The following is an 18,862-nucleotide window of genomic DNA, read 5'->3' on the forward strand; positions in this document are numbered from 1 at the left end:
GTGGGGATGAACATTTGTATCGCGCTAAAAGACATTTCCTCTCTTCCCATTTGTTTTGCAGTTGAGGAAGTGGGACAGACGGGTCGGCATAATGGAGCCTAATCATACGAACTATCAAGCATGCACAATGCTCCACTATGACAACACGTCTGTGCTACATCACACTGATCAGCAGTGATTATTCGCTATATAAGGTCGCGACAATCACTGATAAGCATGACATCGATGCGACTTAATGAGCCACAAATATTAACTTTTTTCCTCCGATAAATTAAATTCTAAAACATATTTTTTTATGTATTAGAAAAAAAAATAAAGACGTTTGACGTATTTGTAGGTAAAAATTATGTCCTATTTAGTGTAAATGGGTATTAAAATGAGTAAAAAACTCCATTCCGCCCGAACTAGTAACGTCTTATGTAAACAATGCACGCACCATTGAGCCAATGATTGATGCCGTGTGATGAGACGTCACGTGTTGAAGGTAGACATCTTTTACAGAGATATTAGAAGACTTTCGTAATAGATTGGTGCCACATGTGCCAGAGGGATAATGTCTGCCCGTCCGTATAAGCGAGAGACGGACGTTTCTGGCTACTCATCTTCACATACCAACTGCCAAAGGTTATTTTACGTTCACGACAATATGTACACCTGACCTCGGCTGTTCGTACCATTTCATAGGACAAGCTAGACGGCTTTACTCGCCATGTCCTTCGTTCAATTATTCGCTTGGGATTGGAGAGAGAGGGAGAGACAGAGGGAGAAAGAGAGAGAGAGAGAGAGAGAGATGGGGTTTAACGTCCACTCGACACAAACTAGGTCATTTCGGGACCAAAACGTGGTTCAATTTTATTTCTATAATTCGCTTGCGCGTAGTGGTCTTTAGCAGTGGGAGGAAACCGGAGGACCCGGAGAAAAACCACGGGGTTGGACAGGTGACCCTACTCCTTGTCACGTACAACCGGGGAATCAAATCCCCGCCAGTTATTTATCTTCAAGCTAATACATTGCTTTTTATTATGACAATATGTCCACTTTTTGTTGGCCAGTTGCTAAAACACCATCCCCTCCTCCCCGACCCCATAAGAAATTCCATAATGAACAAGTCCATATGAATTAGAAATAGCAAAGCGGTACCCCGTTTTAAACTGTCAAACTGTTCCCCACCCTCCTCCCCAATTCCAAAAAATATGCAATAACTGATTTGGCTATACGAATTTAGAAACAACGTACACAACATAAATTTTAATTAGTTTAATTACAAAACATAAGAACAATAAATTCTCCATTATTTTTTTCCAAAATTCTGAGGTGCAACATGATTACTCCGCGGTATTTGAAGTTGGAACTAATCTAATCTAAGTTTTACGACAGGGGAAGAAGCTTTAAAAACAACAGGTTGCTAAGCAACGAGACATACACCCACAGTATCTAGGTCACACCAGCTGATCAAACAGGCTGTTGCATTTTATTATTTGGCCGATAAAAAGACATATTCCTGAAGCAATGGCCCGAGAAATCCCTCTCTGGCCATTACTGGATTGGCTTCTGATACTTGAGGGAGTGCGTCTATTCTTCCCGTACAGCAACAATGACAGCCTTTCGTTTAATCTGGGGTCTTCTCTAAAACTTTGGACAGTGATTTAAGGTATATCAACATGAAGTAGGACTCTAGAGCGACTGCTAGAGGTATGTGATTAAATGTATTAACACTGAGAGTAATTGTCTGAAGTCGTTACAAATCAATAGATGAATTCCTCAAGTCAATCATAATATTAACCTCAACCAGACCGCGGGACGGACAGGGTTGACAACAATATATCAACACAGTTTAATGTATAAAAAATATTCTACAAAAGACCGAATTTTTTTCTACTTTGTAAAACAAGATCTGGATTATCTTCATAGTCAGATAAATTATCTGAAGGCAAATTTACATTTGTTGGTCTTCCTGTTGCATTATGGTATCTCCTAAATAAGACGCCATTTTGAGGATTAGTGGGATCTTTATGGGCTATAGTTATTGAATCAGGCGATGTCATGGAAGGATCTTCCTTAAAGTAATTATAAGGCAATAAAGCAAAACTTAGATGAGCACCGGGTGTAGGTGTTATAGGAAGATCTTCTGTATGTGGAATATGATGAACTCCCATAGCTAACCATAGTACCAAATCCTGAAAACAAGCACAATATATACATATTAAATTATCTACATTCAAGATGGCGGCGATATAATAGGATTAATGTCATTCACACCACCCAAGGGCAATAACTCTCAAATACGTTCTGGAGAATCTGCTAGGGGTAAATAAGATAGCAAAACAGTAATGTGAGATTATCAACACACAAAGGCACTCCACAGTCAAGTCAGCGTACATATACACATTAGATACTCCACATTCAAGATGGTGTACATATACACATTATAATCTACATTCAAGATGGCGTACATATACACATTATAATCTACCTTCAAGATGGCGTACATATACACATTATAATCTACATTCAAGATGGCGTACTTATACACAAAAATACTCAAGATGGCGTACATATACCCATTAGATACTTCACATTCAAGATGGCGCACATATACACATTATATACTCTACATTCAAGATGGCGTACATATACACATTATATACTCTACATTCAAGATGACGCACATATACACATTATATACTCTACATTCAAGATGGCGTACATATACGCATTATACACTCTACATTCAAGATGGCGTACATATGCACTCTACATTCAAGATGGTACGCACACAAACATTAAATACCCGATGATGCACATATAGACATTAGATACTCTTAATTCAAGATGGCACACACACACACACTCTCTCTCACTCTCTCTCTCACTCTCTCTCTCTCTCCATTCAAGGTGTATCATTTACAAATTATATAGTCTTAATTTAATACCGTACAGTCACAGACGGCGGACATAAACACATTATATATTCTTAATTCAAGATGGCGCACATATACATTAAACACTCTACACAGCCCCGTAGTAAGCCGGGGGCAAGCGGGCAGAGCCCACCCCCCACCCCCCGCCCCCGAAAAAATGATTTCCCCCTTCCCCCGAAAAAAACATTGCCGACCATAGTTCTAAAATACCTACTGTTCTGACATCTATCTGCCATATATGTTGTACTGTCTTGCCCACTTACCCACTGTCCTGGGGTCCCTGCCTCGTCATTATGTTCATTGTTCAGAGTTCGCTACAGAATGATTTTCTGGGCTGGAAAACGCGTTTGCGGCCGTCCAATGTTCAAAATTTTCCGGGGAAAAGCAGTGACGGATCATGACGAGGGCAACAGAGGCAAATGCTTTGGTGACAAAAAAAAAATATTTTGTTTATATTTTGTAGAAAAAAAATAATAATGAAGACCTATTTCCCAAAAATCGTGAAACATAGTGACCTTTTTTCGATGAGTTTGGAAATTATTTGGTAGGACCCTTAGGAAGTTGATATCAGAAGTGTGTCCATAACCCGAAACCCGAAATATTATTTCTGGCTGACACGTAACGGTCTTGATAATTGTCCAATATTTCCATAACCTACCCCCCTCTCTCTCTCTCTCTCTCTCTCCCTCTCCCTTTAACCTTCAACTCACCTCGTCCACAATATTATCATTATCATCGATATACTCTTGAAAGTTTACAACAGGTGATCTGCCATCAAACATTTTATATGGTGAACTGCTGCCAAACTCGTCGTGTTTATATTTTGTAACTGCCATTTGGTACCGTGACCAGGATACTGTTGCTTCGTTTCCACTGTCTTTTTTTAGGGTTTGCTTTGACATTCCGTTCATTTGAATTCGATAGGCTTTCGGAACCCCAAAACTTGTTTTCTCTGCGTTATTATGAATGATGTGATATTTAGGTGTATCGAAATTGAATTTGTAAGCAGCTTCTGTTTCTGTATTTTTTAGATTTTTGGTGTAGAATATTTGGTTATATTTATCTCCAGGAGTACCAGTCTCCCCAGAAATATCCAGATCTTCAGTCTCTATATCCAGGGTCTCGTATCTATTGGAAGTTCCCAGTACATCCAAATCCACTTTAAAATGGAACATGTGATGATGCAGATTGGCCAGAATGTTTTCGTTTAAACGAAAACCATATTTATCCTCAGCTTGATTGTAGAAAGTGGTATAAATGTAACCAGTGGACACTGCTCTCACTTCCATGGCACCATTCTGATGGAAGATAAAATCAAATATGTAGTCATAATTTACCACTGTCAGGATTGTCCTCAATATCAGCACATTGTCCATTACCCCGCCATAGAAAGCTCCTTCAGACACAGCATAAGACAGATGGCGCCTTAATGGCACCCCCGTGTTTTGTTCAAACAAACAGAAGGATCTCTGGACAGTTTGGGGTTCTTCTGTTAGCTCACTTAAAAAGGTTGCTGGGATGAATGTAGCAGTTTCTGGACAGTCTCCACCTGGTACCAAACTCTTGGCATGAGTTCCTAAAAGAACGCCACTGTCTACGAAATCCGTTAATCGAGCTGCCGGGTTAGCGCCAGAATAAAAGACAGCTATTTCCTGTAATCCCACTTCGTATGCTATCCTATCTTTCCCATACATGATATTGTAAAGCTGGGGTCCTGTTAACGCAGACATTCTGAAGTCAAATTGCCAGTCCATATATTTTACTTGTCTGTGGTTCAGAGTGTAACGTTTTCCATCCGGCTCAACCAGTTGGGGTGCCCTTTTAGACGGCTTGGCATCGCCTCTATAATCAAGCGTTGAAAATAAATTTTTAACTACTTTCGGAAACTCCAATTTGATTTTTGTAACCGCACCAGTCGTGTAAGCTGTCTTGAATTCTTGTACTGAATTAAAAGATTCTCCACCATATATAACCTTTTCAATTGAAAATTTAGATTTGTCCGAGCCATCTATTTGTCCTAAGAACAAAAAGCCAGTTGGGTGTAGACCGTAGTAAGGGACGTAATAATTGATTTCAAACCACATCTTCCTAGTATCAGCTCCAACGATTGCAGACGACATTGGGTGAGGGTAATATGTCAAACATTTATCACCACATTCACCGATCCCTGCATCATAACTTTCCTTTAGGATATCGCCAATATCTTCTTGTAAACCAGTCCATAGAGATTCGTAGAGTTCTGCTAATTCAACCCGGCCAATTGGTCGGTAGGCAAATGGAATGGGGTTACGCCTGGTTCGAAGGTTGAATAAGTCGTGTCTGGTTGGGTTTGGTATAGGTTGCACAATATATTCTTCAACTACTGGCGGTGTCTTGTCGCCCCTGAATACAACAACTCTGGCTCGTCGTACTGGAGTTGGTCCGTTGTCATCTAAATGACCTAGAACGTCAGTTTTGTTAGGTGGCAAAAGATCGGTAATAAATACGTAGCTGACATTCAAGGCAGCTTTATCCGGTCTCACCAGATTTAAATCCGAGGCTTTGTCTGAATAAAGGTATTCTTGTAAAGATAATAATTCACTTCTTGTTAAATCATGGAATACGCCGGGATTTGGCGATTCGGATGCGTCAACTTGGCCTTCCGCTGACGAATTTGGAGGACTCTCTGGTGCTGCTGGAAGTTTACCTAGTTTTGTGATAACTACGACCAGGGCGATCAAAAGACCCAGTGCTATAGCACCAAGCAATAAACTCACAAACATCCATTTTCTGCCAGCACCCCCTCCTTTCTTCGCTATCGACCTGAAATCATACCAAATATAATTGTGTTAATTGTTATTCAAATATTATACACGCTGATCCAAAGGCGTAATACAAATACTGTACGTGATGACCCTATAGGGTAATACAAATACTGTATATGATGATCGTACAGGGTAATACAAACACTGTACATGATGACCATATGGGGTAATACAAATACTGTACATGATGACCCTATGGGGTAATACAAATACTGTACATGCTGACCCTATGGGGTAATACATATACTGTACATGATGACCCTATAGGGTAATACAAATACTGTATATGATGATCGTACAGGGTAATACAAACACTGTACATGATGACCCTATGGGGTAATACATATACTGTACATGATGACCCTGTTGGGTAATACAAATACTGTACATGATGACCCTATGGGGTTATACAAATACTGTACATGATGACCCTATGGGGTAATACATATACTGCACATGATGACCCTATGGGGTAATACAAATACTGTACATGATGACCCTATAGGGTAATACAAATACTGTATATGATGATCGTACAGGGTAATACAAACACTGTACATGATGACCATATGGGGTAATACAAATACTGTACATGATGACCCTATGGGGTAATACAAATACTGTACATGCTGATCCTGTGGGGTAATACAAATACTGTGCATGATGACCCTATGGGGTAATACATATACTGCACATGATGACCCTATGGGGTAATACAAATAATAATAATAATAATAATAAAAACTTTATTTAATGAGGCAACGTATTTAGTTTGCAAAAAAAAAAACTAATCTTCCATAGGTCCCTCCTAAACTACAAGAATATTAAAACTGAAACAACAGTAGACTTTAATAATAACAATAACAGTTTTATTAGTAATAATAATAATATGAACAATAACAGTAGTGTTTGGAGACCTTGGTGAATACAACAATAGACTCTAACAATAACAGTTTTATTAGTAATAATAATATTATGAACAATGACGTTTTATTAGTAATAATAATATTATAAACAATGATAGTAGTGTTTGGAGACCTTGGTGAAAATAAAATAGACATGAATGGAAAAGAACGGGATTCTGAACAGCAACTAGTGTATATAGGAAAACTGATAATGTCTTGAAGAATAACAATGTTATGTACAACGATTTATACTGTAAGACTAATAATAATGTTATGAACCATAAGAATATTTGGTAAATATTATAGTTTATTAGTATGAATAATATCAAATACTGATATTATTTATTTATTTGTTGATTTTGATTGTTATTGCTTTTAATTCTATCTTTGTTAACTTTTAGTTTTAGAATATTTTATTATTAAACTGTGATTTTTTAAAATAGTTATTGGTTAGTTGTGTTGTCAACGTGATAATGAAATGAAATGAGCTTCGTTATTGCCAAATCCTAAGTTATATCTGAGGTATGAGGTGCGAGAGAGAGAGAGAGAAATGGGGTTTAACGTCCACTCGACACAAACTAGGTCATTTCGGGACTAACATGGTTTAATTTTTTATTTACATAACTCGCTTGCATGTAATATCAGGATAAATTTAAAATCATTAGAAATGCAATAGCATTTTAAAGTGGGAAGTTTGATAAGTCACTCCCAAACTACAAAACATATACATTATACAAGTAGAATATAGGAAGAACACTATAATTACACACAAAATAAAATAGAATGCAGTTGCAAGTTAAAAATAATAAGTATGTCATCAGTTGAATATTATGGTTCCTACAGTGTGCAAAATAGATGAGTTTTCAGTTTAATCTTAAAATTTTCAACATTTTTACACATCTTTATATCAAAAGGCAGATTGTTCCATAAAAGACATGCAGAATAATGAAAAGTACGTTTCATGGATTCCGTTTTGCATTTTTGAAGAAAAAGAGATTTACTGGTCTGTGAACGGAGCAAGATATCCGTTTTGGAAACAAGAGATTTTTCAATAAAATGGAAATTTAGATAAAGTGGAGTATTAAATGTAATAAATTTGAATGATAAGACAATTTTATTGTAAAGGATCCTCTGTGTAAGGGTAAGCCAACCGAGTTTAGTAAATAAAGAGGTGGACAGAGTTTCAATCGGTGCATCAAGAATAGCTCTTGCTGCCCTCTTTTGTAATTTTAAAAGAATGTCTAATCTACTTTTGGTAGCATTTCCCCAAATAATAGAGCAATAATCAAATATTGGTAGTATGTAACTGTTATAAAACAAAATTCTTGTCTCGTAAGGTAAATGATCTTTTATCTTATTTAGGAGAAATATTTTTGATGCAAGTTTTTTAGACATATCTGCTATCTGTGCTTCCCAATTAAGGTCTTGGTCAATTTGAATTCCAAGTAATTTTGCGGTAGTAACCGTCTCAATTTTCTCACCATGGAGTGATAAAGTTAGGTTTTTCTGATTTCTTTTGTGTTTTGTTGAAATCAGCATTGATTTTGTTTTCGAAGGATTGATTACCATCCCATTGTTTGCACACCATTCAGCAACCAAATAGAGATCATTTTGGAGATTTTTGGCGATGGATAAAATATCTTTGTGTGAACAATGCAGGGTACTGTCATCAGCAAACAAATCTATCTGACTTGATTCAATATTGAGTGGGAGATCATCTATTCCTGCATTGTTCACACAAAGATATTTTATCCATCGCCAAAAATCTCCAAAATGATCTCTATTTGGTTGCTGAATGGTGTGAAAACAATGGGATGGTAATCAATCCTTCGAAAACAAAATCAATGCTGATTTCAACAAAATACTGTACATGATGACCCTATGGGGTAATACAAATACTGTACATGATGACCCTATGGGGTAATACAAATACTGTACTGGAAATGAATTCATTAGATGTTAGTCAGAGAGACATTTGGTGTCAAATTATACATTCTGGTTGGGTCTATATACTTGTGTACTGTCAACCAGTCTGATTAAAACACAGATCCTATTTCGTTTTCTTTTTTTATAGTTCAAAATTTCGTTTTACTTGTCTGTACTATATTAGGATTTGGAAGAGTATTTAATATATATTACCGTTATATATATTAAAGTTATACTTTAAGACCAAAATGTTCGATATTAGTTGTTAGTATACGTCAGGGTCATCACAAAGGCCAAGGATCATCAAACGGTTAGGTTACCAGATAGTAGTTCAAAAGTCGAAAAAATTCAAAGATAAACCGGAAGTAAACAAAATCGAAATTCAAAAATCGGCTTCTAAGAATTGTTGCCATTTGGAGTAGGTTCCAAAAAAAAATGGCGGATGAATATCGATTTGAAGGTTTGGGGTTTTTTTTGTAAAATCCAATATGGCGGGCAAACGGTTGAAAATGTTATGGAACAAGGTTTCTAAAAATGAAAGATAATATCTGGGGCTAACACCACTATATGTCATTTTTAGTCTATTTTTAAAATGGAGAGAACTATTCATGTTCGGGATAAATCGGAAGGCCTGGGTGATTTTTAAAAGCCGCCACAAAAGTTATAAATATGCCAATTGGAAGGCATTAATGTGTTCCGTATTCCTGCTAAGTGTCAACTTGATACCCCAAAGACTAACGGAGATACACCATCTTGAATATCGAAAGAAATGCTGAAGAAAACTTTCGCAAATACATGTATTTGATACTAAAACTAATCGAGCGAACTTCCGAATTCTTAAAAAAAAAAAACGTCAGTCAGAGCCCATATAGGATTCGTCTATAGAACACAAAAATGAAAATCCGACGAAGATCCGTTGAGAAATAAACGAGATATGAACAATCTGAGATTAATATTTGTCCCATTCGTAAAACACTTTCTGTTTGTCAAAAATGACCCAATTTATATTTAATAAAAAGATCCACGAAGGCCAACCACATCTACATTGGCAGAATGTTTGCACCATGCAAACTAGGACTAAATCCCCCAGCAAAAACACGTGATAAAACTCCCACATGTTATTGACAATGTAAATATCAACTGTATATTGTGATATCACAAGATTTAAGGAACAGGTGAAGGATTTAAAGCTACAATTTTATATTTTTACGTTATATTTTTAAAATTTATTAAAATAAAGCCTTAAAATAGATGGTATCCATAAACCGCCCTACCTTGTTAAAGACTAATCCTATTTCCTATAATTCACTATTGCCAGCTGAGAAATTGGCAAAAATATCAGTTTCAACTTCAAATTCCAACGTTTGAAGGTAGCTAATGTATGGAAGCAATATGAAAACAAGGGAGGTAATTGTGTTATTATTTCCTGTGTCAATGATTTTTAAGGGTGGGAAATAATGCCCATGGTCGTATAATAGTGAGTTGATAACCTATTGAGCAAAAGACAGAAATAATTATGTTTTGACTTTCTTAGAAAATATGAAATTCTCGCTTTAATCATGAAAGAGAAAGTGACTAAAATACAACATGTTATAGAAAGCCTAAAATATGACCGAAATGGCTTTTAACCAAAAGCAGAAGCTTGTGAAAATATAGCAAAGCAGAAGAATTAATTATTATATGGTGTGAAGGAAAGTGCCAACGATGGTTTTGGTAACTGCGAAAAACTAATAAAGTGATAAAGATGTTTTAGACTGGGTAAGAAAAGGTCGAAATCTGCGAACCAATTTTGATAGGTTTGAATAGAACTAAATATATAGAGAGAGAATGGGGTTTAACGTCCACTCGACACAAACTAGGTCATTTCGGGACTAACACATAGTTCAGTTTTATTTCAATAATTCGGTTGCAGTGAGAGGAAACCGGAGTACCTCGAAAAAACCCACGAGGTTGGACAGGTGACCCTACTCCTTGCCACGTACAACCGGGGATTCGAAACCACGCCAGTTGCCTCAATGACAGACCTTATGATACAGCGCGCACGTGCTAACCATTCGGCCATCCACCTTTCCCCTACCCCTCCCCCGAATTAAAGATAGGGATACAATATTGCGAAGTATCAGAGGACAGTTAAAAACAAGGTCAAGTGAGTTTGATGTTACCGAAGATTTCAAACCTCAGACACCAAATATCGAACTTCCAGTCAACTTGACTGCCGAGTAATATCCGTAATTAGAGTAATTCAATTACCGTAATTAATCTGTGATTCAGCTGTGTGTCGCACTAGTAATCCGACTAAAAGAAGTCTCAAATGCGATAAACTTGTTATTGGAAAACAGGTGTTCATTTTTGACCTCGAAACTAAACAAATTGTGAGTTTAAAGATACTTTCCAAGAAAAGTATTTATCAGGTGGTTATTTCCATTAAAAGTATATCCAATCTAGAAAAATACTGGATTACCCGAAAAGCGCCCATGGGGCAAGCACTGGGCAAAATTGTCAGGGTATCACTAACTGGACTGTTATCTGCCAGCTTATTGTTTGCCAGTTTAAGTGAGGGAGCGGTTGTTATTTGTTGAACAAAGGGTTAGGCGGTTTTGGGAACATTGAGGTGTGTCAACGTACAAAAGATTCTGCAATTAAATAGGCCTCAATATTTATGGTAAATGTACAGTAAGTAATTATAAATACATTCTGAAAAATGAACCCTTCCAGAATGAAACTAAGTTGACAGACATTGCACATTGCGTCTAACAACAGCTTACTTATAGCTATAGGTACCCCCGGCGAATACAAAGTTTTGAGAGGGAATTGAAGCAAATTTTTGATAGATTGGTTACTTCGAATATGTTTTTAGTCCAAATATATCATCAAATCACACAGTTTGTACGTGGGAATGTATCTTTAAATGCAACTCAAACCTCACGGTATTAATAGCTGGGGATCACGGTGGCTAAGTGGGTAAGACGCTGGCTCACTAGCCTGGAGGTAGCAAAATGTACGGAACAGTGCGGTCTATTCTAACTGTCAAGGTTCATTTTACGTACAAGGTTTATCGTCCTGTTCTTTGCTTATCTTTAACCATTCTCTCCGTCCAGCACCACTGACAAATGGCAACACCGGGATCGAACCTTGGACCACTTGGTTAGCGAGTCAGCGCCTTACGTATTGAACCATCGTTGTTATTATTTAAGTAGCCATCATATATGTTCACCAGGCCCGTAGCCAACCCAATGCCCCCCTGAAAAAATGTTTTGCCCCCCGAAAAAAAAATAGTTGCCGACCATAGCTCTAAAATACCTAATGTAGACTGTGCCCCCCCCCCCCAAAAGAAAAACAAAAAAACCCTGCCCCTCCGCAGCCAGCAAGCTGGCTACGGCCCTGATGTTTACCTTTAATTTTCGTAAAGAAAACTTTATCTGGAGCACCCATTGATATTAGTGAATTTCATATTGGTATATTCAGCCTAAAATAATCTCGTTTGTATAAGCTATGCTATTCTGGGCTACTATTATAATATGATCTTTGAAGGGCATTTAGTTAAAATTAGCGATTGAACATAATATAATACGACACATTTCTATGGAGAACTTTCACTGTATTATATAATAAACAATGGGCGGTTCGACACGATTTGAATGGTCGTGAATATGATAATATGGATGCATAAGGCGTACAATATTGGACTGGCCTAGTTTGTAGAATATAAAAGACTTTATGGGGATTATAAAGATATATTTATCCCTGGATAATGTAAAATTAAATGTCGAATATGTGCGTAATCATTGTTTGCTTATTGAAATTTAAAGATACGTTCCCAGAAAAAGATTATCGGGTGGTTATTTCCAATAAAAGTATGGCAATTTTGGTATATATGAAAAGTAGAAATGTCCAATCTTACTAGAAAAATACCGGATTCCCTGAAAAACACTGATGGAGCGTATACAGGACAAATATGTAAGGGTTCCCCTAATCGACAGCCCGACGATTAGGAATATCTGCACGCGTGACGTCAAAGGTTGCACGCGGAGAATGAGCGCTTGATGTACTTGTTGATAAACTTTATGAAGAGTTAGACGTACAACAATGTCTGAGATAAAAATCACGGAAAAAGACGCGGGCGGTGGATAATCCGAGAATTTAATTAAGATCCGATATTTAAAATAAATAGTCAGCGATTAAAGCATCGTCTTGTGTATACAATGAATTCTCCTCCGACTTCGCACCCGTTGCTAGGTACCGAGAGAGGTAAGTCACGTGACACAAACATGACCTCTTTTGGTCGATTTTTTTTATGGCTGGGGCTATTTGCCACATGTGGTAAGACAATCCGGAGACTATTTGCCACATGTGGCAAGTCTCCGTACCGCAATTATCAACCAATTTCAATGAAACTTACAGATAACGATAACATTAATAATATCTCAGAGTAGGTAAAATTTCGAGCACTTCCGGTTAGCGGTTTTGGGAGATATCAGATATCAGGTTACCACACATTTCATGTGGCACGGCTACAGACCACAATTATCAATCGATATCCATGAAACTTACAGAATATGATAACATTAGTAATATCTCAGAGTAGCCAAAATTTCGACCACTTCCGGTTAGCGGTTTCCGAGATATCAGGTTACCACACATAGCAGGGGTATTCCTTGGCAATTTCAATGTGGGCATATAAAAAGTGACAATTTCGCCTGAAAAAATTACCTGCATTCATATGCCTTTACGATTTTAAAAAGAATAGATTTGTTATAACCTGGGAGCCATGGTGGCTAAGATGGTAAGTCGCTGGCTCGCTAGCCTGGAGGTCGTGTGTTCGATCCCTGCACTGGTCATGAAAGTTCATCGACATATTCGACTTGGTTTCCCCCTGTCAGTGGTGCAGGACAACTGTCTGGTCCTTCGGATGGGACGAGAAACCAAGGCCCCGTGTATGCATTGCCATGCACGTAAAAGATCCCTTGGCAGTTGGAATTTGATATAAGAATAGGTCATAGTGGCGCTGCCCGGGCAAAATTTCCCTCACAACACACTGTATGGCGTATGCCCGTCTTCATTAACCCAGTACAGGAGCAGAACAGTAGGACGTTAAACCTCGTTTCATTTCATTTCATTTTGTGTTATAACCTATCCCGATTGCTAATGAAGCTGAGTATGGTTGTATTTTACACGGAATTCATATTGGGTGGGGCGAAGCTGTCAACGTAGCGAGCCAAAATGGCGATCGGGTGGTTTGTCCCCGGGACAATGTTTAAACTTATTTACAAATAGGGGGTTTGGATAGCAGAATGGTTAGCGCGTGCGCGTTGTATCATACGGTCTGTCTACGAATAAACGGGCATGGTTTCGATTCCCCAGTTATGCGTGACAAGGAATAGGGTCGTCTGTCCAACCTCGTGGGGTTTTTACGGGTCCTCCGGTTTCCTCCTACCGCTAAAGACCCCCTACGCGGAAGCGAATTCTTGAAATAAAATTGAACCATATGTGAGTCCCAAAATGACGTAGTTTGTGTCTAGTGGACGTTAAACCCCATCTCTCTCTCTCTCTCTCTCTCTCTCTCTCTCTCTCTTTACAACTAACCACAGCGCCGCCCCTGTTTTATCGGTTGTTTTAGACGAATAAAGATAACCTAAATGTTGATAGATAAGTGAAGATATATGATGCTATTATTGTGTAATCAATGTATAACCAAACTTGATGTGACCCCGGGGTCATGGCCCCCTGGTTCACAACGGCCATACTTCCGTAATTAAAGCTAATTAAACGGCCATAACTCTGCAAAAAAGTGATTGCGCTTAAATTAAATCCAAATTACCCTCTACTCATAAAAGACATTATGTTCAGGTTTGAAAAAGATTGGTCAAACATTGTTACTTCCAGAGAGCGGACAACCAAATCACATCCAGAGAGAGAGATGAAAGTCCACCTGGCGCCAACTAGGTCATTTCGGGACTAATATAAGATTCAATTTTATTTCAATAATTCACTTACGCCTAGGGGTCTTTAGCAGTGAAGGGACCCAGAGAAAGCCCACGAGGTTAGACAGGCAACCCTACTCCTTATCACGTACAAGCGGGGAATCGAAACCACGCCACATGACTTAATAACAGACCGTATGATCATACGCGCACGCATTAAACCACTAGACCACCAACCCCTCCTCTCCCATCAACTCCCCTCTCAGTTTGAATTGTAACTTTGAAAGTGGACAAGCAAATGTGGACTGACCGACGAACCGACGGACAGGACAACTTAATTATATGTATGGGCGTATAAAAACTGCGCCACGATCGTAAATACAAAATAAGTGGCACAATTGCATTCCACTGAAAAATTCTAGTTATGGTTCAATCTTTATCTCAATAAATCGCTAGCGCGTATAAGTGGTCTTTTAGCAGTGGGGGGAAACCAGAAGGACCCGAACAGGCCAGGCGACTTGGCTCCTTGTCACATACAAGCAGGGCAATCTGTTTCACAGAGATCTTCTAACATCTCTGTAACAGATGACTGTTTCGACACGTGACGTCACATCACGCGGCGTCAATCATTGGCTCAATAGCGCGTGCATTTTTTACATAAGACGTTACTGATTCGGGTTAAATGGTGAATTTTACTTATTTTAATACCCATTTACACTAAATAGGAAATGATTTTTACCTACAAATAATTCAAACGTCTTTATTTATTTTTCTAATAAATGAAAAAAATGTTTTAGAATTTAATTTGACGGAAGAAAAAAGTTAATATTTGGGACTCATTAAGTCGCATCGATATCATCCTTATCCGTGATTGTCGCGGCCTAGCGAAAATTCACTGCGGATCAGTGTGACAAGCGGGGATGTAAAATCACGCCATTGACTCAATAACAGACCACACTCGCACGCGTTAACCCCCCCCCCCCACACACACACACACACCCCAACCCCTCCCCAAATGGTTGAAGGGATGTTGGTAATAATATGGGGTTGGTAAAAATTAAATATACAATTTATTTAATCCGCAAAATTGGACTACATCCACATTTGTCTGTCAGATAAGAAGCTACTGTGGATGGTAAAAATTAAATATACAATTTGTTTTATCCGCAAAATGAAATGAAATGAAACAGACCTGCAATAGACAGATGTAGCTCTACCATAATGTACCTTTAACTCTGTAGCGAATATTTCAAGGACGTTTTATAATTCGTTCACTATTTGGTTGACATTCAAACTGTTTACATAGCCAGATTTACCTCTTGTATAATATATGTATAAGCGAGGATTAAAACATGGATAGATCAGCGCGCTAGTGCCTAACCCATTAAGCCACCGCTTATCCAATCCCACGATCTAGCTAATATTTCAAGGATATTTTATAATTCGTTCACCATTTAGTTGACATTCAAACTGTTTGCATATTTTTCTCTTGTCATATTTAACAAAGATATTTGATCTATAAAAATACTCACGAATATTGTGTATCTTTGTTTGCTTCTCGTGTCATGACTATAGGTTACCGTGTAAGACGTTCCCTGGTCTTCTAACGGATTGTTACACTAGAACGCCTTGAGGTTCTTAGGGTAGAGGTTACTATTCAATGCTCTACATCAAATTCGCCCTAAATTTCACACGCCTTATGTGAGTACAGCGATAGCACATGTTTGTTGGTTTTCTGATAACCGACTGGTGTACTTTAGATTACAAATTAAAGATTACGTTACTAGACGAGTCAAGGAGCTATGTAATAATATAGGGCTAAATCTATTTGTTAAGGCCAGCTCAATGTTTGTCAAGGTCGCTGAGATGTAAATAACATTAGGAAATGAAATGAAATAAAATGACATTGGGTTGATTAACGTCTTACTATTCTGTCCTGACTGGGCTAATGAAGACGGGCATACGCCATACAGTGTGATATGAGGGAAATTTTACCCCGGCAGCGGCACTATGGCCTACGCTTATATCGAATTACAACCGCCAAGGGATATTTTACGTGAACGCCAATATATACACGGGACCTCGGGTTTTCGTCCCATCTGAACGACCAGACAGCTGTCCTTGTCAGGCCCTCCGTCCTGCACCACTGACAAGGAGAAAACACGCCTAAAAATCCGAATGAACTTTCCCGGTCAATGCAGGGATCGAACACAGGGCCTCCAGGCTAGCAAGCCAGTGTCTTACCCACTTAACCACTGTGGCTCCTAGATTAGTCAGGGCATTTAGATAGCCACAGCAGCACCTGAAAGCGACCTGATTTTCTGCACCAGTTAGGGTAATAAAGATTGGTATACGATATTCAAACATTGACGGATTAATTTTACTGCGTATCAGTTTGAATGTAGCCATGAACGGGATGGAGAGAGAGGGAGAGAGAGAGAGAGAGAGAGAAATGGGGTTTAACGTCCACTCGACACAAACTAGGTCATTTCGGGACTAACATATGGTTTTAATTTTATTTCAATAATTCGCTTGCGCATAGGGGTCTTTAGCAGTGGGAGGAAACCGGAGGACCCGGAGAAAACCCACGAGGTTGGACAGGCGACCCTACTCCTTGTCACGTACAACCGGGGATTCGAAACCACGCCAGTTGACTCAATGACAGACTTAATGATACAGCGCGCACATGCTAACCACTAAGCCATCCACCCCCCCCCCCCCCCCGAACGTGATGGACAATGGATATAATATCGTCGACGAGAATAAAGGTTTAATCTAACATAAACACACATGGTCGACATGTGATAGGCTTATTTATGTTACACACTGATTGAACTAAAGCCGCCCTAAATTCAATCTTCGTCCTTCGGGAACGTATAGGACAGAGATCGAGAGAGATAGAGAGAGAAAGAGAGAGAGAGAGAGAGTGAGAAATGAAATGAAATGGGGTTTAACGTCCTACTATTCTGCTCCTATACTTGGCTAATGGAGACGGGCATACGCCATACAGTGTGCTATGAGGGAAATTTTGCCCGGAGAGAGAGAGAGGAGATAGATAGGGGGGGGGGGGGGCGGGGGGGGGGGGGGGGGGTTAACGTCCACTCGACACAAAACCAGATCATTTCGGGACTAACATATGGTTCAATTTTTATTTCAATATTCGCTTGAGTGTAGGGGTCTTTAGCAGAGGGAGAAAACCAGAGGACCCGAAGAAAACCCACGAGGTTGGACAGGCGACCCCGCTCCTTGTCACGTACAAACGGGGAATCGAAACTACGCCAGTTGACTCAATGACAGACCTTATGATAAAATGCGCACGCACTAACCCGCTGTTCTTCTTAGAAGCTTTTAGTTCCGCAGTTGTGAAATTTTAAACAAAACTCCGCTCATGAGACTTAAGTTGTTATTTATTTATCGATACACTTGGTTTTAGAAATTTTAGCTTCAGTGAATGAAATAACGGAAAACAAAAATGGCAAACGGTACGTAAGTTACGCAAAAGTGTGATTCAATAAACTGATCTAAGTCTAGAAGTAAATAATATTATAGACTTACCAATTTTATGAAATGAAATGAAATTAAATAAAATGGGGTTTAACGTCCTAATGTTCTGTGTCGACTGGACTAATGAAGATGGACATATGACATGCAGTCAATCTGATTAGAATACAGATCTATATTTCGTTTCGTTTTTTTATACTTTCGATGGCTTCTACTACATGAAGATCTGACAAGTTATAGCGATAGGTCACGTCAGGGGTCAAAAAAACGACTTTTGACCCTATGACATTTGATTAACCAATAAGCATTGATGTTACTAGTGGATTACCCACAGTTCCGTGCAACACACGCCTAAAGCTCGCCGTAACAGACCGTTTCATTGGCTTATCCCTGACACCATTCAGAACACGAGTTAAATAACAACTCTTCTAGATCCTAGTGTAGTAAAGACAAGTAACACGAAATTTTGAACTATAAAAACGAAACGAAATAGGATCTGGGTTTTAATCGGATTGGCCATGCAGTGTGCTATGAGGGAATTGTGACGTCATATGGAAGTCAGCCAATCGATGCGCAGTTTCTCAAGGAACAGACATGCCAAGTTTCATGTACTTAAATTGTCGGTTCCTTAGAAGTTGGGGTTTTTTTTCGATAAGCGTCGCAACCAGCTGTAGAGATTGGGAGAAGCTATCAAAAAACCTCGACATAATTTTAAATGAAATGAAATGGGGTTTAACGTCCTACTGTTCTGCTCCGACTGGACTAATGAAGACTACATATACTATACAGTGTGGCTATGAGAGAAATTTTGCCAGAACAGCGGCACTATGGACTACTCTTATATCGAATTCTAACTGTCAAGGGCACGCCAGTGTATAGGCCTA

General features: G+C 38.7%; 1 protein-coding gene across 1 annotated transcript; it reads right to left on the minus strand.

Annotated features, from left to right (window-relative positions):
• Nucleotides 1-1,242: 1,242 nt before the first annotated feature.
• LOC126817364 (putative amine oxidase [copper-containing]) lies at nt 1,243-16,263 on the minus strand. Its single transcript, XM_050544296.1, has 3 exons — nt 16,010-16,263; nt 3,632-5,723; nt 1,243-2,177 (listed from the first exon to the last, which is right to left on the minus strand). Exons 1-3 carry the CDS (start codon nt 16,042-16,044, stop codon nt 1,854-1,856), a joined length of 2,451 nt encoding a protein of 816 aa, XP_050400253.1. The 5' UTR covers nt 16,045-16,263; the 3' UTR covers nt 1,243-1,853.
• Nucleotides 16,264-18,862: the final 2,599 nt, after the last annotated feature.

This window comes from Patella vulgata, chromosome 4, assembly GCF_932274485.2.
Source record: "Patella vulgata chromosome 4, xgPatVulg1.2, whole genome shotgun sequence".
NCBI lineage: Eukaryota > Metazoa > Mollusca > Gastropoda > Patellidae > Patella > Patella vulgata.